The sequence below is a fragment of the Fomitopsis serialis genome, assembly GCF_022376445.1.
Source record: "Fomitopsis serialis strain Sig1Antser10 chromosome Unknown B0H18scaffold_52, whole genome shotgun sequence".
NCBI lineage: Eukaryota > Fungi > Basidiomycota > Agaricomycetes > Polyporales > Fomitopsidaceae > Fomitopsis > Fomitopsis serialis.
The window spans coordinates 93658-113965 of NW_025955012.1; the positions used below are offsets into that span (position 1 = coordinate 93658).

At 55.8% G+C, this 20308-nt stretch overlaps 9 protein-coding genes across 9 annotated transcripts; 7 read left to right on the forward strand and 2 right to left on the reverse strand.

Annotated features, from left to right (window-relative positions):
* Positions 1-501: 501 nt before the first annotated feature.
* B0H18DRAFT_506749 (uncharacterized protein) lies at positions 502-1791 on the forward strand. Its single transcript, XM_048038359.1, has one exon. It carries the CDS (start codon positions 856-858, stop codon positions 1636-1638), a length of 783 nt encoding a protein of 260 aa, XP_047891488.1. The 5' UTR covers positions 502-855; the 3' UTR covers positions 1639-1791.
* A 627-nt stretch (positions 1792-2418) lies between these two features.
* B0H18DRAFT_1017134 (uncharacterized protein) lies at positions 2419-4621 on the reverse strand. Its single transcript, XM_048029302.1, has 4 exons — positions 4425-4621; positions 4287-4354; positions 4162-4237; positions 2419-4107 (listed from the first exon to the last, which is right to left on the reverse strand). Exons 3-4 carry the CDS (start codon positions 4203-4205, stop codon positions 2490-2492), a joined length of 1662 nt encoding a protein of 553 aa, XP_047891489.1. The 5' UTR covers positions 4206-4237; positions 4287-4354; positions 4425-4621; the 3' UTR covers positions 2419-2489.
* A 598-nt stretch (positions 4622-5219) lies between these two features.
* Positions 5220-7047, forward strand: B0H18DRAFT_1120802 (uncharacterized protein; the record flags this gene model as incomplete). Its single annotated transcript, XM_048034209.1, has 3 exons — positions 5220-5335; positions 5387-5697; positions 5963-7047. 3 exons carry the CDS (start codon positions 5220-5222, stop codon positions 7045-7047), a joined length of 1512 nt encoding a protein of 503 aa, XP_047891490.1.
* A 637-nt stretch (positions 7048-7684) lies between these two features.
* Positions 7685-10140, forward strand: B0H18DRAFT_1017146 (uncharacterized protein). The gene is made up of 5 exons (XM_048029303.1): positions 7685-7706; positions 7759-7822; positions 7871-8028; positions 8083-9962; positions 10022-10140. The coding sequence occupies exon 4, from the start codon at positions 8084-8086 to the stop codon at positions 9656-9658; it is 1575 nt and encodes a 524-aa protein (XP_047891491.1). The 5' UTR covers positions 7685-7706; positions 7759-7822; positions 7871-8028; position 8083; the 3' UTR covers positions 9659-9962; positions 10022-10140.
* Positions 10141-11236: 1096 nt separating this feature from the next.
* On the forward strand, positions 11237-14319 carry B0H18DRAFT_1017150 (uncharacterized protein). The gene is given in 8 exon segments (XM_048029304.1): positions 11237-11815; positions 11833-11835; positions 11874-12155; positions 12552-12718; positions 12772-13212; positions 13269-13481; positions 13535-13780; positions 13845-14319. The coding sequence occupies 8 exon segments, from the start codon at positions 11325-11327 to the stop codon at positions 14045-14047; spliced, it is 2046 nt and encodes a 681-aa protein (XP_047891492.1). The 5' UTR covers positions 11237-11324; the 3' UTR covers positions 14048-14319.
* A 434-nt stretch (positions 14320-14753) lies between these two features.
* Positions 14754-15375, reverse strand: B0H18DRAFT_1120805 (Mss4-like protein; the record flags this gene model as incomplete). Its single annotated transcript, XM_048034210.1, has 4 exons — positions 14754-14824; positions 14885-15130; positions 15198-15305; positions 15360-15375. The coding sequence occupies 4 exons, from the start codon at positions 15373-15375 to the stop codon at positions 14754-14756; spliced, it is 441 nt and encodes a 146-aa protein (XP_047891493.1).
* Positions 15376-16312: 937 nt separating this feature from the next.
* Positions 16313-16513, forward strand: B0H18DRAFT_1017157 (uncharacterized protein; the record flags this gene model as incomplete). Its single annotated transcript, XM_048029305.1, has 1 exon — positions 16313-16513. The coding sequence occupies one exon, from the start codon at positions 16313-16315 to the stop codon at positions 16511-16513; it is 201 nt and encodes a 66-aa protein (XP_047891494.1).
* A 1523-nt stretch (positions 16514-18036) lies between these two features.
* On the forward strand, positions 18037-19131 carry B0H18DRAFT_1120806 (uncharacterized protein; the record flags this gene model as incomplete). Its single annotated transcript, XM_048034211.1, has 4 exons — positions 18037-18118; positions 18178-18238; positions 18294-18364; positions 18407-19131. 4 exons carry the CDS (start codon positions 18037-18039, stop codon positions 19129-19131), a joined length of 939 nt encoding a protein of 312 aa, XP_047891495.1.
* Positions 19132-19297: 166 nt separating this feature from the next.
* Positions 19298-19498, forward strand: B0H18DRAFT_1017165 (uncharacterized protein; the record flags this gene model as incomplete). The annotated part of the gene is made up of 1 exon (XM_048029306.1): positions 19298-19498. One exon carries the CDS (start codon positions 19298-19300, stop codon positions 19496-19498), a length of 201 nt encoding a protein of 66 aa, XP_047891496.1.
* Between the last annotated feature and the right edge of the window lie 810 nt (positions 19499-20308).

Genomic DNA, 20308 nt, shown 5'->3' on the forward strand with positions numbered 1-20308 from the left:
GCTCATGGAATCCTGGACTAGTCGGAGGTGGGACATGGCATAGTCGGTCTGTGCCATCGGAAGTAAGGATCGCGACTCGGAGTAGCCTGTACTAAAGGTGATGCTCATGGGTTTTACTCCATGTTGCAGTCGTGTCTTTTCTCTCCTCGCCGCTCGATGCCATTACATACATGTAACTCTTTGGCGTGCATGAACATCAGAATCAAGATTGACCAATTCGCGTTGCGCTCGTTCTATCATGTGACCGCGTTTGGGACAGCATTTCAAATTGGCGCGTCACGGTGTTGCGCCTGGCTGTGGCGCCTGGCCTGCGTCCACGACCACCTCACATTGCATTGGATCCGTGCGGTCTCGTCCTCTGCAGCTCTTCTCCTTTGTCTGCGTTCTAACGACCCGCCACTGGAAGGCGCTGTGTGCGATGGAAGGTGTCGGTGGTATCAATACGATGCGAGTGTATCCGTTCTCTGTGCTCCATGCGTAGACCTAACTTTTGCATGTATACTCAGATGCTACCCTCTGCCTGTTGGTCGTTGTGTTGGTGACCAAGCTTCCAAATGCGACGTGGCGTTGACGAAGCGGAATGGCTACGACTTTCTTAACCGCTTGCCGCCGGAACTCCTGCACGAGATTTTCGTGCTTTGTATGTCTTACTCGGCGAAAGAAAAGCCGCGCTATATTCAAGGACCAGACAAGAATCTCGTATGTCGCGCGCTGGATCTTCTCTACTCCATGCAGTCGGTGTGCCGATATTGGCGGCGGGTCTTCCTCAATACCCCATCATTCTGGTCGAATATCGAGGTATACTGCGATACGACGTCAAGCAAACTCGAGTAACTCCTGCGACGTAGTGCCCCCATGCCACTCAAGATATCTTTGATGGATGCTGAACACCTGCTGTCCCACCTCGAACAACACATGCATCGCGTACAGCGGCTCTGTCTCACCTTTCTTGTCGGCCGCGTGGAGAAGGTAGACACTCTGTTGAGTGTACCGTTGTTTGCGACACCCGCACCTGTCCTCGAAGGTCTTCATCTGACCTTCGATGCGAATACGAACCTGGGCAACCACGCATTCGTTCCGCGCCTTTTCGATAACACCGCACGCCTTACCCGTGCCTATTTCAAGCGGTGCTTGCCGTGGCCACACAACACCTTTCCGCACCTCACTCATATCTTCGTCGGTTGCGCGTACGCCGCCTACAACAATCCCCCGATCGCGGAGGTTTTGGATTTCTTGGAGGGTTCTCCGAATCTAGAAGAAGTCGTCCTAGACGGAGTCAAAGTCGGAGATCTCCCTCCGTCGCAATCGTCCCGGATAGTCTCCCTACCTTGTCTGCGAAGTGTTGTCTTGGACAACTGCGAATCCCTCCTTGAATGTTTTATCGGACATGTCATCCCTTCCGAAACTGTCGCGCTGCGCTGCGACTGGTTCGATGATGCACCGAAAGGCGCTACATGGCGCTTCGACATCCTCCAATCCGGTGCGCCATTCTTCTCTCGAATCAGCCCGGTCAAGGAGTTGAGTTTCTGGACCACGGATTACGTGTGCGGGGAATTCTGCTTCGCATGTCGCGACCTCGTCGGTTGTGTTACGTTCAACGCGGTTCTGGGTTACTCGCTGACCATAGGACGACGATGATGACATCCTCGAAGCAGTCCTAGAGTATCTTGCCCAAAGATTCGATCTCTCCACGGTCGACAAGCTTCGCCTTCAGGTCGCCCGCGTTCTGGATAGGTCTTACGACGCCCTTTACGCGCTTCTCCTCGCCACTCCCACCGCCGCGTCGCTCACCGTGTTCGTGTTCGAAGACGTAGATGAAGAAGGCTTGATCTGGCTTCTAGCAGACGACGACCCTCCACTCCTGCCTCAATTAAAGCACGTCCGCGTCGCCAAACACAATGAAACGTTCCTTCTGTGGACGCCTACATCCGTCTTGGACGTAGCGATGGAACGGGCCGAGCTTGGCTACCCACTGCGCAGCTTGACATGTACGGCCATCTCGTCCGAGCCAGAGATGGTTCCACTCTACGGGTGGGATCCCGAGAGCGTGACGCTTGACGGTGACCGTGTGATGGACTATGTAGACGAGCTGGTGCTTGACCGCATGGATGATGACCGCAGATTTCTGGACCGTCCCGAGCCTGTGAACTGGAACGGTAGAATGTAGTGTCTCCAACTACAACCCATTGTACGTTACCTTGCGTTCTTTTCTAACTGCAATGCTACCCGTCTCCGCTGCATACACGCCACGATCGCTGTGCACTACAGGTGTCTTTACGAAAGCAGAAATTGCGACTAATTCGTATAAATACCCAATCTACAGTGGAAGATTAGATGAATGATATATACACTACAATCGTCATATCCCAATAGCTACTGAACATGCTTCCCCACGTCCCCTACCATTGTTCGTATACTAGCATAGTTACACAAACCCTCCGAGAGCAACTTCTATTCATGCTCGATGCACAGCGTCCCCTTCATTGTTCCTACAGCATACCGTCCCAGCCATGGATTACAGGCGGTATCATCGGAGACGACCCAACTGCCCGCAATTCAACCTTATCAACGAAGTCCATTACGCGTTGCCGTCCGATTTTCATTGTCTCTGGATTCCAAAGGACGAATGTCGGGACGTATTGGCCAATCTTGAGTCCCGTGCAAGTCAGCTCTTGGAGCCGGTATCCCCGCTTCGCTCGTCCGATCGCCACGCCCATGGCCCAGAATGGCTTCCACCACTTAGGAAGCTCTCCGACGAAGTGGAGAGATTTCAGTTTGGGCAACGGGACGCCGAGGACTCTAGATTCTAGACAGGCGCGCCAGTACTTCTTGTCCAAGCTAGGGTCGATCCAGATTGTGCACGATTGAACCGCAAGCATAGATTGCAGCATGCCTTGAACGGCGGGCGACCATATAGGAGCAAAGTCGTGTATCTTGAGTCGGAAGTCCGTGACGCTGTGGAGAGGCAAAATTTGCGGGAGCTCCGCCACGAGAGCCGATGCCAGCGTGCCGCAGACAGGCTCGGGTAGGCTGCAGTCCAACACCATGTCGATCTTCAACATAGCCAGGGGGCCTTCGCACGTGAAGCAAATTTGGCCGTCATTGAACCAGAGGGACAGCCGAGCCATGTCATCGACGTGCTGCAAGAACGCTGCACCCGGCGCGAGGATAGCAAGTAGCTCGCGTGATAGTGTCAACTGTTGCAGTTCGACAATTTCGATCTCGACATGGGTTGAGGGGACGACGTGTCGCAGGACGCAAGCGATGACCTGCCAACGGCACACGTCGAATACGAGAGTGCGGAGGTGGCTCAAGGTTACGCAACGAGACAGCGGAAAACTAGGAAGGAGTTCTGGGAGAATGCACGGCCCCGCTTCTTCCAAAACGATTGCTTCTAGCTTCGGCGAGCCTTCCAGGAAGTCGAGGAAATCTTCAAGCGACGACGGGCTGAACGTATACTGCATACTGAGATACAGATGGGTGAGGTTTGGAAACCGGTTCGTCGAACAGAGATAGTGCCGGCTGAGGGAGAGACGCGAGAGCCGGGGAGCGTGGCCTTGAAACAATTTAGGCATCATGATGAGGTAGGGGTCATCTTCGTGCGTGGAGACGTGCAAGCCGTTCAAAAACGGGGCGGGTTGGAAAAGGAGCGAGAACCGCCGTGAGAGTTGCATGTTCTGCGTGGAGCTTTTCTCGAACGTAACCTCCAGCCTTTGCATCCGATGCATGTGCGGCCCGATATACTTCACCAGGTGGTCGGCACGGAATACAGATACCTGTAGCGGGACGACACCGGCCCTCTGCAGCAGCTCGTGGAGTGCAGCCGTTGGCGTCCGCTGGGTGAGCTCTATCTCGGACCAAAGCACGGGGAAGGATATTGCTATCTGCCGCCAGAGTCGACAGACAGTTTGGATTGCATGTTTCCCTCTACTCGGGTGATTCCGTTGCGATTGTCGTGGACAGTCCATGACAACGCGCGAGAAGATCATGCACAAGATTTCGGAGGGAAGGCGGTTGATAGGAGCCAGAATATTGCGCGTGTGTTCGACGCATAACATGGCACGTCGGAGTTGGTCTGCAACACTGTCCAAGATAGCTCGGTGGCCGCTGGGAATCGATGTCATTGGTAACCATTTCGCCTTGGTGGTGGAAGCAACCCACCTGAAGAGCTCGCCCGCAGACCTGTCGACGCTGGCGGCAAGCATAAGAACTTCGGCAGCCGTCTTGCTGAAGAATTCTAGACTCGGTGGTATGGAGGCGTCCATCATGTGGGTATGCAAACGTACTAGAGGCAGGGTAGCGGCCTGGCACCGATCCATGGGACGTGCACTATATATGCTGGTGGCCATTGGCGCTGCGTAGTGACAAACCTCCGTGTAAGGCAATCGAAGCAAAGATGGAAGTGAAGCCACAAGTAACCGTACCGCCTTTGTCTTTCACGGTGGCTTTGGCCGCATCGTGGCCCTGCATGCTGCAGCACGACGCTTAGTACCGTCCAGCCAATGGTTGCTTGGTTGCTTAGCAACATCGAGAACAATGCTGCACAGATATGGTAGTTTTCAGCTGTGACGATCACTTGTCTTTGTCTTTGCATAGCAGTGTCCAACCGGGTGGTTCGTGGAAGCGTGTGGCGGCGTTACACGCCGCGGCCACACTGCTGATCCCGATGATGCCGATCTGTGGCTGCAGCTGGCGCTCAGTGTGGTCCGAATCCTACCGCCTGCCACATCGATTCGGACGCAGCCACATACACGAAACAGAGGACCTGTGCCAATCTGCACTCTCCAGCGCATCTTCCCTTGAATTCGCCGCTGTAATGTGAAATTCTTCGTCACAGATTTGACAATAGATAAAATTCTAGGTCCGTCAGAGGACTTGTCTGTCTCAAGGCGGCCTGTGATGCAAAGTTCACAACTGCTGTCAACTTCTCATCCAAATTATGCTAGCGATGGGGTTACGGCATCAATTGAAGTAGGTGAGGTCTCATTTCTATTCTGCGCATCTACGAGATTGTCGTGAAGCTGGATTATCAAATGTGGCCACCGGCCACATATGCTTTGACTCGGACAGGTGCAGCGCTTTGACCGCACCTTGTCGCCATTCTTTGTCTACTCGTGACCACAGTACACATATATAGGTTCTGCTTTTTCCAACACGTCTCTTCCTGGACATCGCCACTGTTCCTCTTGTGTTGTTCTGTCTCCCCTACTTCCAGCGCAATGTCATCTCCACAGCCTGAGCTGCAATCGCGTGTCGCCGACATCGACGAACTTGCATCCGATATCAACCGGATGGTTTCTGCCTTCTTACAAACAAGCAGTCGTGGCCCTCCTCGGTTGGTCCCAATCTCCCTCCATACCTATCCCTTTCCTCACATTGCGCCTAGGTTCGGGGTGACACCACTCGACCATGTCGCTGCCCGACTCAACGACACGATCGTTCACGTTTCCCTTCTGCATAATCAATCATCTCACATCAACCAGCTGCCCGTCGAGATCCTTCGGGCTATCTTCATGCACCTCATCCCCGACCATCTAGACCGCTCGCACGCACCGCGGCCGAACGTCACTATGTGCGCCGTCCAAAGGGTCTGCCGATGGTGGAGAGCTGTCATCTTCGAGGACCCTAGTTTCTGGTCGAATATCGAAGTCCGGGGCAAGCTCACTCCCTCGGCCTTTCAAACGCTAATTGGGCGCAGTAAATCCTTCCCCTCGACATATCATTCTTCGGCGCCGAGCACCTTGTGGAACATCTGGACGCAAACATTTCTCGGGTCCGAAGGCTCCAGCTGCTCGTGCACGAGCCGAAAGAGTGGCTCTTGAATAGAGATATATTGCCGCTCATGGATCCCGACGTTCTGCAACGTTCATTCTTCTGCCAACCCGCGCCGATCCTCGAGGGTCTACAGATCTTCATCGGTCCTGCGTGGGCATACAGGACCCCTTAACCGATCTGTTTCAAGGGCAAGCGCCTCAGCTCCGCGATCTATGCTGCATCGGCAATCCTCTTCACGCCACCAACAAGTTCCAGAACCTTACCCGTCTGTTCCTGTGGATGGCCTATCCCGACGTCCCTGTAGTTAGCTCCGCAACGCTCGACTTTTTGGAGGGCTCTCCCAGCCTTGAAGAGCTGGCTTTGCATCATACTGGACCGCATTTCGTGGAGGATCTACACACCTTCGCCGACCGACGTGTGTCGATGCCACGGCTCAAGAAGATCACTCTGCTGCAATCCTGTTTTGAGAACACGGCGCAACTCTTCCGCAATATCGTCCCAGCTCAACACGCAGTGATCCAAGTCGACCAGAACTGGGCACATATCTTGCCCCACATCTTCCTCCGCATATTCACGAAGGACGCTGGTTTTCTGCAGAACGTCACCAACGTGACTGACCTCTCCGTCTGGGCTGGCAGTCAACTGTGTTTCAAATGCGTCTCGGCCACGGGATCACTCACATTCAACCTCGAGTTGAAGGAGAAGAAAGAGAAGAAACCGGTCTTGCCTGACGGCCGCCGCATCCCGCACTGGCACCATCACCTCTCCGTACCTTTTATAGAGATGCTGCCACGAACATTCAACTTGGAGCACGTCGACACTTTCAAGATCGACGCCGACGTATGTGCAGGGTTGCCGTCGCTAACGGTTCTAGCTCTCTTCCATTCTATGCCCGCCGTCCAGTCGTGCGCGATTCGGCTCCATTCGCACCTTCCGTTGAAGTCCTGGAGCAAGACTCTGTCGAAGAAGTCCGTTACGTTCCCTGCCTTGGCGTCCCTCGAGTACGTCGGCACCTTCCCCGAGACCGAGCGACTCAAGCTCTTCGATGTGGCCATCCGCCGAGCGCGACGTGGCTCCCCATTGCGCGAGCTCAAGTTGACTAACATCCCTGCCCAATGGGCGGATCTTAGCGAATGCACTCGCGTTGATGTAGAATCCGTCAAGGTCGGTAGTCACCGCCTTCTGGACTTCGTCGATTCTGTACAGGTGAGAGCTGCTGAAGAGTCCCCCATGGCGCCACCGATGTTCACGCACTGGGACGGTAACATCTGATTCTTTGGATATGCACGAGTTGCTCGTTCTATGAAGGAGACCCATCTACTGTACATGTACTAGTATGCTTCCGTTATCGGTCATGTACATAAAAACTCTTTGCGACTCGTACGACTCGTCTTACTCCCAACATTCCGGTCACGTTCATGTATATCGTACTCAGGCTCTGGCGTCCTATTCTTCACCTATCAAGCGCGAGTGCGTGTCGAGCATCTCGGTCGGAGCAAGTAGTAAGTCCCCAACATGTCCCGATGAAACCAGCGGTTCTGGCCCGCCCATCGACGGCTGCGATGCACGGAGGTGGTCGATTTCTTGCTCCATATCGCGAATGTCTCGGGTGTTGAACCGAAATCATACGGTTTGCACTGTTGACGCGAACCAATTCTATAACGATGCGCAGTGAGCCTCACCGACACCGCGGAGGCAATAAGTTGAAGTTGCTGAGGAGGAGGAGATTCCATGTAGTCACCACGTTCGAGCGCCGTAGGGCTCGCCATGCGTTGAGGAGTGCCCAGCTACGCTCGCCCAGCCACCGAACTTGATTTGCTTTGACACGGACGCCACCGCTTTGGCCACAATGTCTGGGCGTCATGGCCACCGAGCTATAAACAACATATATAAGCGCCTCAGGAGTCGTACCCCTTGACCACTGAATCCTCCTGCTCATCGTCGATTACATTCAGCCGCAATGGAGCAACTTGAAACACCAACCATTTCCACAATCGCGTTGCGGGTGTCCGACATCGCCGATAGCTTGATTGCTAGAAATGTTCGTCTGTCCCGGTGAGAGCATCTGGATTTGAGCGTATGAACCGTCACTGACCTTGATGCGCTTGTGACCAGCGAGGAGAGCGCCACTCTTGCCCATGCCCTTGGCCAATTGCATCTGGCAGTTACAGGCCTTCGCTGCGCTCGAAATATATCCCATGGCATCCATCGTCTCCCGCTGAAGGTCCTGCAACGGATCTTCACCTTGGCCGTCTACGACAAGTTCCCGATGAACCGGCCGTCATACCAATCGCCAGCGCAGCTCACCATGTGTTCGATCCTGACGGTGTGCCGCTCGTGGAGGCAATCGGTCTATAACTGTCCCGAGTTCTGGACGACCATCCAGGTGTGCAAGAAGACTACCTCACGCGGCCTCTGGGGCCTCATTGCGCGCAGCAACTCTCTTCCGATCAATTTGGCACTCTCTGGCTCGGACCACCTCGTTCGGTATCTCGACGCGAGACACGATTCACCCGGGCCCCCGATACGGATACGGAATCTCCAACTATTTGTGCGGCCACCGTCCGGCTGTAACGACTCGCCTCGGGCGCCATGCGTTTGCGGGGACGTTCAAGACACGCAGCTGCTGCAGCGTCCCTTCTTCCATCAGCCGGCTCCGCTCCTCGAAGGCCTGCAGCTGTTCGTAGGTGGTCCCTCCATCTCCTCCCAGCCTCTCCCAAGGCTATTCAAAGGCTCCGCCCCTCGCCTTTCTCGTCTGGTCTGCATCGGCCTCTCGCCACACATCAACAACCGCTTCGCAAGTCTGACGCACCTGTATCTCTACGAGGGGACTGCGGCGTTCGGCGACACCCCGGACTCGGAGCTGCCGCACGACGCGCCGTTCCTGGCGTCGTTCCTCGACTTCCTGGAGGGCTCGCAGAACCTCGAGGAGCTCGTGCTCGTGCACGATTCTTGCAGGCGCCGCGGATGCCGGCGCTGTCGGGACGAGCCGCCGGCGCTGGCGGGGCGGCGCGTGCATCTGCCGCGCCTGCAGCGGATCACGTTCGACGAGGAGGCTTGGCTGGGCGCGGGACGTCTCCTCCGGTACGTCGTCCCCGCGCGGAGGGCGACCGTGCAGTCCGACTGCTCGAAGATACGGTCGGTGATTGGCAATGGACACTCCATGTACGACTTCCTGCCCGTGCTCACGAGGGACGCGGGCTTCCTGGCGCACCTCAGCGGAATCACGAAGGTGGCGCTCTGGCTGACGAAGAACCAGCACTGCTTGATGTGCAGCGGCCCCGATTGCGCGCTGACGCTCAACCTCGTGCACGGGTTGATCCCGCTTGAGATGCACGTAGTCCAGACGCACTTTTTGACAGTGGCGCGTGCGTTCCCCACGGAGTTCGTGCGCGCGGTCGTGCGGGCGCTGGACCTGCGGGGCGTCGTGGACCTGAGCGTGCAGATCGGCGGGGTGTCCCTCCTCGTCGCCGACGCGCGGGATTTGTTTGCTGCCATGCCCAAGGTGCGGACCTGCACTGTCGGGTTTGACGCGCGCGTGCACAGGAGCTTTTGGAGCAGGTGCCTCTCGAAGGCGGACGCACCCTTCCCGGAGCTGAAAACGCTGCACTTCGTGGGCGACCTGCCTGCGGGGTGGAAGCCATGGGAGGTCCTGGGTCTCGTCATCCGGCGGGCCATGCGTGGTCGTCGCTTGGAGGGGGTGAAGTTCACCGCGGTTGCGAGCGATGACTCGGAGCCTGAATTCGTAAAATGGAACGCGGATGTGCTGCGAGTGGGCGGGAGACGGGTGCTTGACTATGTCGGCTCGCTGGAGTTCGGGCGGGTAGGAGTCTCGCCGATGGACGCTCCCGAGGTTGATTCTTGGGATGGAAGTTTGCTGTAGGCGGTAGATTAATATGAAGATCATGTCTGTCGGCGTGTCTGGGATTACAGTAGATGTTCGGGGAGATTTAATGACTCTAACGTACTTACCTGCTCCGATGTGTCCTCAGCCTATAGTGGGTCCATCTCGTTTGAGCTGCACCGCCCAATGATACGGTCATTGATACCTAGCAAGAGACCATCGGTCATCCCCTTCCGAGTTGTATCGTGCCATTCTGAGCCTGAGTAGGCGCCCGAGTACTGAGTCGCGATGTGAGTGGACCAAGCAGCTTGACTGAGGTGGGATCTCCACGGACGCGTGCATCCTGTGTACATGGGGGTTTCGTGAGTATACTGGGGAGACTCTGAGCGACCAAGTACTTGCATCTAATCGTCGACTGCGAACGCAAGGCCTCAGGAACCATGCTTGTCACTGGGCGGTCAAGCGCAGTCTGAGATGCTGTGCGGGGCTATCAGGCAATACTTACGAGGCTACAATGTTTCTGAGCACGGGTGCAATCAGAGATCAAGTACTACAGGGTGAGAACGACTCGTCACTCATAAGTACGTACCTGTGGCGGTCGGATGAACGGCGGTAACCGGGTGCGATTGAGTAGACCGTGGGGGTCCTGCACAACAATGCTAAGTACCGAAGTGTGCCTCATGGACGTCGGGATGTTATCGCGCAGAGCATTCATACTATGGGATCGCTCACTGTTCATCCGAACTCTGCTCCTCTCTCGGATATGCGTGGGACCTGAGGAATGAAGATGTTTTGCTGGTTGAACCTCGATGCGAATGGCCTGAGAGGCGTTGGGACATTTGAGATTCTGTATGTCAACCAACTGTCGAACGTACGCGCTCGTGCGGGTCCGCAGTTCGGATTTATTGCCATGTGTACGGCATTCGCCACGGTTCTACCATTTGAACGAGCAAAGTAAGAGACGCGCATGAATAAGTGAGCAGGAAATCAGACATACCGAACATGTTAGTAACACTGCTATACGTAGAGCGTTACAAAGGTTGCTGTAGTGTATACGTACAGGTGTTCTTATACTGACTCGGATGATCATATAGTGCACGATGTCTCGAACCAGCTTCGTGCGATCTCGATCACATCGTCATCACTTTCCATTCGGGGAAGCTGTTTGCCCCTTTCGGTCCGATCGGAATCTGCTCACCGGCCTCACCGGCCAACCTTTCCCAATATAATACTTATATTCTTTCAAGCTTGCTTGTATTTCGTCAGGTGACAGTATACGAAAGGTCGAAGCGTTTCTGCGCAGTGTAGAAATGGTTGTGTTTTGCGCAGACCGGAACTGTATTTGTGAGAAACAAGACTGGGTGATGTCCGGCGGCAACGTCAGGCCGGGTTTGACTCTCGGTCCCTGAAATGTTCAGTGGTTACTGTTCTGGCAGACGGCTCGGCCTGCATGATGCGGGCGTCGCGATATGCAGCCAGTTGTGTACCGCGAACGCGGTGCGGAGGATGGAGGAGGAGGAGCCTCGGAGGAGGCACGCGAGGAGTTACGCGGTCGTGTGCGGGGAAAGGGAGAAGACTCAAAAGAGGCTAGAAGACGGCCTGTGCCGGGCGGCAGATGCTATTTTTAGGGGACGATTTGCTAGAGGAGCACGCTCATCAGGCAGCCGTCCCAACATGGCGCGGAGCAGTGCGCAGCTGCCATATCATGTACATAGACCTCACAGCCCTGCCACGTCCCGCCCACGTCCTCGCCCCATGCCCGCCCGCTAGTCGCATGGTCAAGTACGTCCCAGCCTACTTTCTCCGGCGGCGGTTCGTGCTGGCCACGGCCTTCGCCGCCTCCCTCCTTGTTCTCTTCATCTATCTCCACCGCGCGTTCGAGGACCTCGACGACGAGCTCGGCCTCACCGCGCGCCTCGAGTCGACGTCCTACATCCCATTCGAAATCGCCCCGCTCCCGCCACCGCCACGCACGCCATTGCTGCCTGTCCGCGATCTGCGCGCGTCATGCCTCGACGCCCACTTCAGTCTTGGCGATGATTGTCTTGGCGACCAGGTTGATCCGCTCGACGTGCTCTGGACGTGGGTCAACGGCTCCGACTTCCTCCTCCAGGAGGCCAAGGAGCACGCCCAGTCCCAGTACGACCAAAACGACCCATACAGGCCTGTGAAGTCGGGCACTCAGGCACGCCTGTATCGGTGCGTAGGCTTGGCCGCCTTGTGTAGCTGTGCTGACGCACCGTTTCGTGCTCAGCGATCATGACGAGCTCAAATACTCAATGCGATCGGTCGTCAACAACTTCAAATCGCCCGGGTCTCGGTACCGACTACTGACCACCGACTTCGCCGTGCCCGATCAGTACGCCAATAGAACCAATCTCACAACACCGGAAGTATGGCGACTCGGCCAGCTGCCGCAATGGCTCGACTGCGACAAACGTGTCGGGGCTGGACGGTGGAGCGATGGGGACATGGAGCTCATTGTTACGCACCACGCGCAGTTCTTCAGGCCGTACGGTGGTACGGTTTTCAACAGGTACGTCGCTCGGACATGTACGGTACGCTCGAGGATGACGTTGTCCCCAAGTCTTGCTATCGAATCGCAGCTCGGACATGTTCCGGACATGTCAAATTACTTGTGAGCACTTCTGTACCATTATGCTGCCTATTGCTCAACCGCTTCTGGCAGCGTCTACATGGTGAGTGCTCCTCTGATTTCGTTCCGGCGTGATTTCTTCCTTCAACTTCGAAAGTCGGTGTCAAAGCTCTCTAGTGATCAGTGAGACAATCATCAGTGTCCAAGGCAGAGTGGCTGTAACGCACCATTATTGCCAGTCTCTGATGAGCTCTCGCCTCTCAACCGACTTTTCTCTAAACCCACTAATGTGATGCGCATCCTGGTCTTAAAACTGATCACATTGTTCTACATCTAGAACGACGACCTCTTCATGCTAAATCCCGTCACCCCCGCAACATTCTACACATCCGCATACGGCATCGTCCTCCACCTGCAGCCCGATCTCCTCGTCAAGCCCGACCGACCGACGACCAGAGTGATGGGCGAATGGCGCTCCCTCGGCGAGAGCAACTGGCTCCTCAGTGCGTCTCAATACATCGTCCTTCGCTCACATCCTCATCGTCCATCCACGTAGGCAATCGCTTCGGGGCGCGTTCCCGACCGTACGTAGCGCACGAAGCGAAGCCCGCGGGGATGCACCTCCTGCACGAGCTGCACACGATCTGGCCGCAGGTCTTCGCGTCCTCGGCCCTGCACAAGTTCCGGGAGACCGTGAAGGGCGACGGGGACGTAAACACGATGTTCATGAGCACCCACTTCGTCGTGGAGCGCGCGCGTGAGGCGCTTCTGTGGGCGTGGGTCGTCGGCGCGATCGGCGGGCCGGACGACGAGTGGGGCGCGGTGGAAGCGCAGCGGGCGTGGCTGGAGGTCGGGGGCGGGTTTTGGGAGAGTTTGGCCGCGGTGGATGAGCTGGTCGTGACGAGCGGGTATCGGGAGACGTTGGAGACGGAGAGGGTGCGGGCGACGATGGTCGCGCATGGGTACGAGCCGGACTATCTGACGTCGTATATCTTCTGTGCGTGCCGTTGGCTCTTGTCTTTTGTTCGACACTCACTCTCTGGACGACGATAGCCTCCCTCGACGGGTTCCCGTACTTGAACCTGGGGCCCACCGGCAAGCCCAGCTTCCCATCGGTCAAGCCAGACACGGCGGAGATGGCACTCCCCCGGTGTCGACTGTCCTACTCGCAGTGCTTCACGGTGGACAGGACCCTTGGGGACGGGTCCAAGGCGAGCGAGGTGTTCAAACATCTCGCGTTCCGGGATCCGCGGTGCGGCGATTGCGGTGCGTTGATCCTCCCCCGTCTTTACGCCATCCCGGCTGATGTGTCACCACAGTGATCAGCGCACTCGTCAAGGCGAGCGGCAAGCTCGGCGTGTCGGCGTTCCTGCCGCCTGCGGAGCGGGTTGTCCAGACGACGCCTCCGCTGGACTCGGATGTGGGCAGGGACGTCCCGCACCTGCCGCTCGTGGATGACTGGCAGAAGGGCGACTTTTCGCTCACGGGGGTCATGGCGAGCAGCCAGGAGACGAACGTGAGGCAATGGACGCTGCAGCTCCTGCACCGATATCGCTACGTGCTCGGTAAGTTCTATCATTTCGCCCCGAAGCATTGTGCACTAGTGCTAATGGTGATCCCCGCGCGCAGGCTCGACGCCGATGTCGTTCGAGCGGATCGTGTCCGGGATGCAAGTAGCGGCCGTCATCAACCGGATCGAGCGCGCGGACAACGTCGCGCTCCTCTGCATGAACGACGACGTGTCGCGGCCGAACCAAGATGCGGAGGTCAACCGCGTGCTCCGGAGGTGGTTCGAGCGGCGGTGGGGCCGTGCGGCGGCGTGGGAGAGGTAGCAATCAGCTGGCGGGGTGTGTGACATCCGGCAGGTCCTCCGCCCCGCGAGTCAGCTGAGCGATGCCCAAGGAGTCGAGTAAGCTAGTCTAGTAGGGTGGGCAGGATAGCTGGCGTTGACGTTGGTAGTCGATAAGTTATTGTATTTCTAGCGTCTGTCTCGGTCGATGCGATGTTGTTGCCTCTCGTTGCTTTGTTTGTTTGCCTTTGTAGACATGTATCGGTTGCTGGGGTGTATCGTAATGTAGTGCTACTAATCGATTTGGATACCCAAGCGCTCGTGTTGCAGGCTGGTGGCGCATCTCCCGGTGGGCGTTGAATGCATGTGGTGACGAATTAGGAAGGCGGAGGCTTTGAATCCTAACATAGACAAATAGGATCTGCCACAGGCGCGCTTGCGGAGAGACCATGGGTCGTTCCCTCCGTTCTCTTCCAAGTGCAGTACACATTCTATGAGCTCGATGCGCCTGTCAAATGCGGTTATGTTTGTCTGCTTTCTGTTAACTTTTGACTCGCATACAAGATGATGTCGCTCGCCTGCCTCCGAGCTTGTCCCTCCCAATCAAAAGTAGAAATCTGCAGAAATTCACGGTCGAATCCCTCAGAAATTGTGTGGCTTAAATGGTCTGTATGCCGTTACGGCGATGCTACAGCAAGTGAGTGGTGGCTTTCAAGCTCCTTCTACGGTATACAGAATTCGGGGGTACATCAAGCGGTCGGAGGCATGGCTGGCAAGGTATCGAACACCAATTCGGGAGGGGCCATCGGCTTCTCCCAATCTGCGCAGAAGGCTACTTATCAGCATCTCTTTCGAAATAGAGCGCACAGGAGATATGTACCATGCGCGTTCTGCCAGAAGATCTCAATCCCGGGCGCGAAGTTGTTCGCGAACAACGCGAGCTTGACGGCGTAGATGGTGGGAGTCGCGTCGGATTCGACCCACAGCGGGGTGCCGCAGTCCCCGCAGAAGTGCCGGGTGACTTGCTTGCCGGAGAGGCTCGTGTCCGTCGGTTGCTTGTACGACTTTGGTTGACCTTGGACGACTTGCAGGTTCTCCCGGTCTACTTTACCTGCGTACGCGAATACTGCGCGAAGGATAGGATGATTAAGGTCCGTCAAGTTGTCGCTTGCTTGAGAAATGGATATACGTACAGCTTCCGGAGAATAACTGGCAGTCCTTGCAGTGACAGATACCTGCTTTGGTATCCTCGTTGATTTCACCGTGGATGCGCAGTTTCACCGCCCCGCAGTGACAGCTTCCTGTGTACAAGATGGATTCAACACGAGAAGAAGAAGTTCACCCCTGGTGCGGACCTTCGGTATCTTTCATCGTGAGATGTGGATGGAAAGACTCAACGGTGCATCTGCCGCTGGGCGTCTGCGGCGCTCATAACTGACATCTACATCTACATTGCATCTACTTAGGACAGCCTCCATCCACGGTATCACCCGGGGCTGTCAAAATCGGTCCACATAGGGCGTTTGCATGGGCATACGCTAATTGTGACCTCGCATTGGAACAACATGAGAGATCGCTGGACCATCATCGTGACTACAATTTCCAAGAGGCATTCTCGGAGTGGAACGATGTACTCGACGTTGTTCAATTAACGGACCGTCAGCATGAGGCATCATAGCATAGAAAAGCGTCTGCGGACACGGGCAATCATGGGTTCTCTCGCACTCGTCTCGGCGAAGTCCCGAGAGTCACAACATCCAGCGTCGACGCTTCGAGCCAGTGAGTCTGCAGTCCTCCTGTTGCAGCTACAGCCTGTGTCCACAGTTCTCTTCTAGGTGATGGCCAGAGCGATGTGCCGTTGCGTACCTGCTTGACCTCGCGCAGCGCTACGATTCTGAGCTTGCCGTCAACGCCCAGTCAGGTAGGCCGTGCTTAGGTGTCTCCACGGTTGCGGTACCTCTGACCGCTTATACTTAGGAGAGTTCTGTTGTATCGGTATATGTGCGGTCTCGGATCAAAATCCTTTCATAGCTTGGTACCATGTGGAGTTCGCGGTCAGCATCCGGCGAAGCGTGCAGCACTGTTCTCTGTTGTAGAAGAATAACTGATGTTTCAGTCAACTCGTTGTGATCTCCGACTTTCGCGATGGCCTGGTCCAGTGTCAACTATGAGCCTTGAACACAGGCGCACGTGGAGGGTCCGGCGCGTGGCGCGAAAGGCCTGATCTCGGATGTAAGGAGTGACTAGTTGTTACTAGTCCTCGATAGAACGATATTGAATCATTTAGTATGTTCACGACCTCTATGGCATGTTATCGAAGGCTATGGAATATTCGAGAGTACTCGTGAAGATACAGAGTAGCTTACCAATGCGAGGATCGCTGCGAGTATATAGGAAGGGCCGAAACACTCGCAGACGACACGCTTTGCTGGTCAAACGTCTACCCCCTCTCGTCTCGCCTCTTGCCTCTCTCTTGTACCATCTACTGTACACCTGTACCCGTAGATAGTACAATCCAACTCCTTTCTCCCCTTTCTCCCTTCTCTCGCCCTCCTCGTCGGCCTGATCACCCGTCGAGCCCCTTACCTAAGCAAACCGCGTGAGGACTGAACCCTTTCGTACAAGGCGTAAACTCGTCTTGTTACAATTTGGTGGACATTCAGCTCCCTCACCTTGCTTCGGTCCCCCTGAGTCTCGGCGTGACGACGTCGTCGACTCTCCGTGCTACCTTCGCTTTGGTACGCACTGCTTGCTGCGCGCCCTTGCTGCCGCACAAGCCCCGCTCGTCTCGTGTCGCGCTACACATTCGAGCTCGGTGTACCCCGACACCGCCCTCTGCAGCTGCCCCCCCTTGTACGCAGCCCGTCGCGTACCCCTTGCCGGCCTTTCCTCCCCTCTCCCCTTTGCCAGCGCGCCGCTTTCTTGCACGTGCTTGTCGGTGCGACGCACTCCCGCTCCCGACCTCCCCTTGGCTCGGACCGTGCGATCCTCAGCGGTCTCGCACTCCTCGCCACCCACACCACGACTCGCGACGCCTGTGTTCAAACGTTCACACCGCCTGTCGTCACGCGTCCCGCACGCAGTTCCGCCAGCATGGCACCGCCTTCCACAACTGGCACAGCTCCTCCTGCTCGCCAACGCACAACGTCCTCGGTGAGTCCGTCTTCTTCTGAAGGGACGGTACGATGTCGATCTCCTGGCGTCGTGCCTGTAGTTCGCCACCAGGACGGTGTGGCTGGCAAAACCCCGATCGACACCCGTACCTCGACCCTGCGCCGTACACGTGAGGCATCCGCTCGCGCCACCAACCTTCAAGCCACCCCGCAGATCGTGCGTTCAACTTACGATCTACCCACACCACTCGAGTCGGCTAGTGGATTGATGCCCCCGATCGCAGTCCAGTCGCGCAGAGCGAATCCACTGGCACCGTATTTACAGCCACCTGCAACGTCCTCGGTGAGTCCACCCTCTTCTGAGGGGACGGTACACTGGCACTCGCTCCCGCGTTTTCGGGCAGATCGTAGCTTGGACATTTCTGGCACGTCATGCGACATCCCAATCCGCAAACGGAGCCACACGCCGTCAGCTTCGCCCCATACGAACGATGCCACACGTCGCGGGTTCCCGGGACCTAGGCTTCAACCTCAAAGCTCAGCCCGGGTTAACAGCCACTCGAACTGCATCACCTCTACCCCGATGCTTTCGGCGCACACTGTCGCCGACCATCCATTCGTGTTGCGGGATAAGACTTCGCTTCGCCCGTCTTCAGGACAAGGTGACGCTCGACAGCTCCTAGATGTTTCAGATGTCTGCAACAAGGTACCTTCAGTTATGCAACATCAGTTCGACACTGCACGACAGCAGGGCAACACCCTACGTCCTTCGGTGCTGGTGTCTCAGCGTGCTAGTGCCGCTGGACAGCTTGATCCTGAGTGCTTGCGCCATGAACATCCTGCTGAAGTGAAGGTACGCTCACCGCGTGTGCCATTTGCATCGCCTCCAGATGAAGAAGCTTTACCCGCATGGCCGACCATGGCTCTGCCTCCACGTCCACATGCTGCTATGTCCGCCACGCCTCGCCGCCCGCCACCAATGACGAGAGCATCCGCGAGTCGTAGGTTCGCTCCAGCCCCGGATTTACTAGCCTCTGAAGTAAATCAATTCACTCCGCAGCCTCCCGTCTCAGTACTGGCCCGCTCTGCCACACGATCTGCGAATCAGTCAACTTCCACTGGTCAGCATCCCTTCGTCAGACTCAAACCTAGCGACCTGCCTGAATTCTCCGGCAGCGATGATGAAGACGTCGACGACTGGATTGGTCAGATCTCGCACATCGCGTGTTACGCTAACATCAACGATGGTACGATCTTGCGGTCTCTTCCGCTGATACTACGTGGAGCAGCGTTCAAGTGGCTCCACACACTTTCGCTAACTGATCTGGCAGCCTTGCAAACGTGGGCGGATTGGCAAGTGGCATTACGACGCGAGTTCCGGAAGGCTAACTATGATATTAGCAAATCTGAACAGCTTCGCGCGCGTCGGTGGCGGCAAGGCGAGGCTTTCTCGCAATACTTCGCCGACCGACGCAAGCTTCAGAAGATCGTCTTCGGTGAGAATGCAGCCGATCAAGTGTTGATCAGTGATCTCTTACTAGGTGTCCCAACTAACATGCACGCGCTCATCAATACGAGTATGGGATACCCCGCAGGTTCCACAATAACTATCGCAGATTTCAAGCGTCTCATTGTAGACATCGAACATAGCCTCGGGAGTCAGTACGGACATCTACTGTCGTCGCCGACTGCTCCGCCTTCCAATGGCTTGACATTTGCTAACCCTTGCACTGGTCATCTCTATGTGGAGGAAGATTCCTCGGACGAAGACGAAGCAGACGAGTCTTCGGACGAGGATGAAACAGGCCACACAAGTGAAAATGGCTCACGGGCTGATGTCCACGATGACCTCGACTATGAGGGTTCGTCAGCATGTTCGGAAGGTGCTGGTGCTGATGATCTCGGTCATAGCGATGTTGACTCGCGCTCGGAAATCGTTGGGTCCGATGGCGAGTTGGATGCGCGTTCCGATGATTACCATAGCATGTATGATGAAAACGAAGAGTCAGCATGATCTATGTTCATTCTCCCATTCATTGAATTGTCGAGGTTCCGTGACTTCGAGTGACTCGGGGACCTCGTCTCATTCAAGGGGGAAGTAATTGTAAGGAGTGACTAGTTGTTACTAGTCCTCGATAGAACGATATTGAATCATTTAGTATGTTCACGACCTCTATGGCATGTTATCGAAGGCTATGGAATATTCGAGAGTACTCGTGAAGATACAGAGTAGCTTACCAATGCGAGGATCGCTGCGAGTATATAGGAAGGGCCGAAACACTCGCAGACGACACGCTTTGCTGGTCAAACGTCTACCCCCTCTCGTCTCGCCTCTTGCCTCTCTCTTGTACCATCTACTGTACACCTGTACCCGTAGATAGTACAATCCAACTCCTTTCTCCCCTTTCTCCCTTCTCTCGCCCTCCTCGTCGGCCTGATCACCCGTCGAGCCCCTTACCTAAGCAAACCGCGTGAGGACTGAACCCTTTCGTACAAGGCGTAAACTCGTCTTGTTACATCGGACTAGCGGGTAACCGTACTAGCTCGTCCCCGAACAACACTGAGTCGCATCGGCGTGCATCGTCAGCGGACAACTGCGAGATTCCACAGTATGAGAAATGGTGAGTGACCCTCAAGACTCTTGCCTCAGTTAACATCCAGATACCTCCAGGTAAGACTACGATACTCTTGTGAACGTGCATGATCTCAGACTGAACACTGCCCGTGGCAATCCATCCAGGGCCCGGGTTGATCATGGATTGATAGGTATCAGGTCCATCGTTACGACACCACCGCTGGCACGGCCTTGAACTTTTGCGTATAGTATCATCTTAAATATTGAATCTTGTCCGAGGCAAGGACCATGACGTGGAGACGAACGAGCATATATGCATATGTCTGACACCCCATGACCCTCCGTTGCCTCTGCGTATGAAAGACTGAGAGTACTCGCGCTGGCACATTGGCACATTGGTGAGTCTACTCTACTGGAGGCCTTGGCATCGTGTGATCACCACTTACTGGTCCAGCTTATGTATCTCTGCTCAGTGGTACCAACACATTAGTTGCAATCACTGTGTGTAGTGCATCATCCCTGCCGCAAATACTCTTGTCATGTTGAAAACTGCAATGAATTCAGTAGGTGGCATTGGCCGTTCCACTCAGTGATTCAACCCTTTAATTCAAGGAGC

Coding starts and splice junctions, on each gene's coding strand:
- B0H18DRAFT_1017150 (XM_048029304.1), top strand. CDS start 11,325: ATGTACATAGACCTCACAGCCCTGCCACGTCCCGCCCACGTCCTCGCC. Junction 12,156..12,551: donor GGTGGTACGGTTTTCAACAG/GTACGTCGCTCG, acceptor GTTCTACATCTA/GAACGACGACCTCTTCATGC. Junction 13,213..13,268: donor TCTGACGTCGTATATCTTCT/GTGCGTGCCGTT, acceptor GGACGACGATAG/CCTCCCTCGACGGGTTCCCG.
- B0H18DRAFT_506749 (XM_048038359.1), top strand. CDS start 856: ATGCCACTCAAGATATCTTTGATGGATGCTGAACACCTGCTGTCCCAC.
- B0H18DRAFT_1017134 (XM_048029302.1), bottom strand. CDS start 4,205: ATGCTTGCCGCCAGCGTCGACAGGTCTGCGGGCGAGCTCTTCAG. Junction 4,108..4,161: donor TCTGCGGGCGAGCTCTTCAG/GTGGGTTGCTTC, acceptor ATCGATTCCCAG/CGGCCACCGAGCTATCTTGG.
- B0H18DRAFT_1017146 (XM_048029303.1), top strand. CDS start 8,084: ATGTGTTCGATCCTGACGGTGTGCCGCTCGTGGAGGCAATCGGTCTAT.